General features: G+C 43.5%; 1 protein-coding gene across 1 annotated transcript in view; it reads right to left on the bottom strand.

Annotated features, from left to right (window-relative positions):
- Window positions 1–2,045, bottom strand: part of pacs1 (phosphofurin acidic cluster sorting protein 1) — a 64,911-nt gene that overhangs the window by 14,610 nt on the left and 48,256 nt on the right. Inside the window, exon 5 of the mRNA XM_005751988.1 lies at window positions 521–598. Coding sequence (XP_005752045.1) covers window positions 521–598 — 78 coding nt within the window. The remainder of the gene's footprint in view (window positions 1–520; window positions 599–2,045) is intronic.

The raw sequence follows: 2,045 nt of genomic DNA, 5'->3' as shown, positions 1-2,045 counted from the left end.
CAAACACAAGCACGCACATACCAAATGCTGCCTTTCTTCTGCTAAGCTGCAGCTCTACCTTCATTTTTTCCAGGGTGATTTAAAAAAATTTAAATCGTGTTGTAATCTGTGCCTCCTGCTGAGCCTTTATGTACAGTTTATGTGTGCGCGTGTGTGTCCGTGCAGCCTCAGGTTAAAATCGGCCTGATTACACGTAGAGTGAATGAGCGGCAGAAAATGGATTTGCAGATAAACCAACACGGGAGCGAGCCAGGCCGAGAGAGAGAGACAGGAGCGGGAGGGGAGGTTGGGGCGAGCAGATAAGGAGGAGAGGTTGAATGAGGTGAGGCGAGAGGCTGCGCAGGAGGAGGGAGGGTTGTTGAGTCCAGTCAAATCAAATTTATCTGAAACGGCCGTCGCACGAAGCGGGTTTGCTGCGAAAGTGCTTCACGCACAAAACAAGCAGGTAGGCAGAAAAACGAGTATAAAAGAGAGGGAGGATGAAGGGGGAGATCAGGGAGGGGGCTTTTCTTCTCCTTACCCTGGTGATACCAGCGTTGGAAGGCAGCTTACGCCTCGGCTTCTTCTTCCTCACCTCCTCGTCTTCATCAAACAGATACTGAGAAGGAAAAAGTGAGAGAAACACGAATGAGAGGAAGACGAGGAGAGCAAGTGGTGTTTTAAAGGTTAGTTCAAGGTCGCCAACTCCAGCTGTAAGAAAAAAAATTAATGAGTCTTAGCGACACAATTTGTCTGCGTGGTTACACTGTTGCTCCTGGTAACATGGATACATTGTTTTTTCATTCAGCTGCTGGCTGCCAACATGAAGCCAAAAACCACTATTTCTCTTTATTTTGTGTTTTTTGGTTGTCGTTCCTCTTTTTGTGCCAGCGAAACAAAGAAATCAGTTTTTAGGTTTCTGTAATTACTAATACTGTGACTTAAACCTTAGGTGCAGCTCTAATAGCTTAATCAGTAGGTCACTAAATGTATTCTTATTTTTCAATAGACTGATATCAGTAAACAAGGCTGACATTAGCCAATACAGATAATCGGGCGCTATATTCATGCATGGTCAGTATTTATCTGAAATGTAGTTTCTTCAGGAGAATTTTTCATGATATAATATCACAATCCTTTAATGTCATTAATGCACTAACCAAAGTCAGTGTGCATATCTGGAAATCTGGCAACACTGGCTCGCCGTGTTGCCAGGTGACAAGTAGAGCAGAATAGATGTGGCTAACTTGGCCGACCCTGACGTTCAATTAAAATCAATTAAAACAACAGCTTGTGTTTATCCCCCCCATCTGTCTCTCATTTAGCAGTGTTGAAATGTCCCTCAAAACTCAGCTTAACTTGCCCTTGGTTATATTATCATCAAAACACACAAAAACCATGAAAACAAGAAACTGAACCCCAGCTTTGACCCGATTCCTGCTTCAGTATTGAAGTTAATTCTTCACCTCTCTATTGTAACGCCCTGCGCTCCGTTTATCCTCCCTCTTGGCGCTCGGATTCCCTCCGTCTCTCCCTTCTGCCTTTTCAATCTGGCCCCCAAAAGCCTCATTGCTCTTTTCTTATCTCTCCATGCTGTCTTTTTGCTCCTTTCAATCTCTCGCACCGGTGGGCGCCAATTCCCCTTACGTCCCCCTGAGACCCACCGTCTTCTCTCTCGTAATCTCAGAAAGAAGGTAACATAATAAAGAAAGCACCAGTGCTCCGCTGATCATCACACCAGTGTCACTGTGAACTGATGCTCCTGGAGAAAACCCAATAACCCCGTCGGTTTGACCAAATCTGGACGACTCGCTTTTTCTGTCGTTCCTGTGTCTGCTTATACAAAAATATTTATTTGTAGACGTGGAAATCAGTGGGAATTATGGTATTGGTTCAAATGTGAGTGCTGGGTTTTTGATTTTTAGATGTTTTCATTCTTTGTAAAGCTGTAAATATAAATTATTTATGATCTGTGCTGCTCACATACTTTCAGCAGCCGCTTCCATGATGTAAAACAACTTGAAAATGGAGGGCGAGGCATTAATATTTAATTAAAACAACAACAA

Source organism: Pundamilia nyererei, unplaced genomic scaffold (genome assembly GCF_000239375.1).
Source record: "Pundamilia nyererei isolate P.nyererei 1_Seehausen unplaced genomic scaffold, PunNye1.0 scaffold00336, whole genome shotgun sequence".
NCBI classification, from domain to species: domain Eukaryota; kingdom Metazoa; phylum Chordata; class Actinopteri; order Cichliformes; family Cichlidae; genus Pundamilia; species Pundamilia nyererei.
The sequence above is the reverse complement of the archived record's forward strand: the minus strand, read 5'-3'. Positions and strand labels throughout refer to the sequence as shown.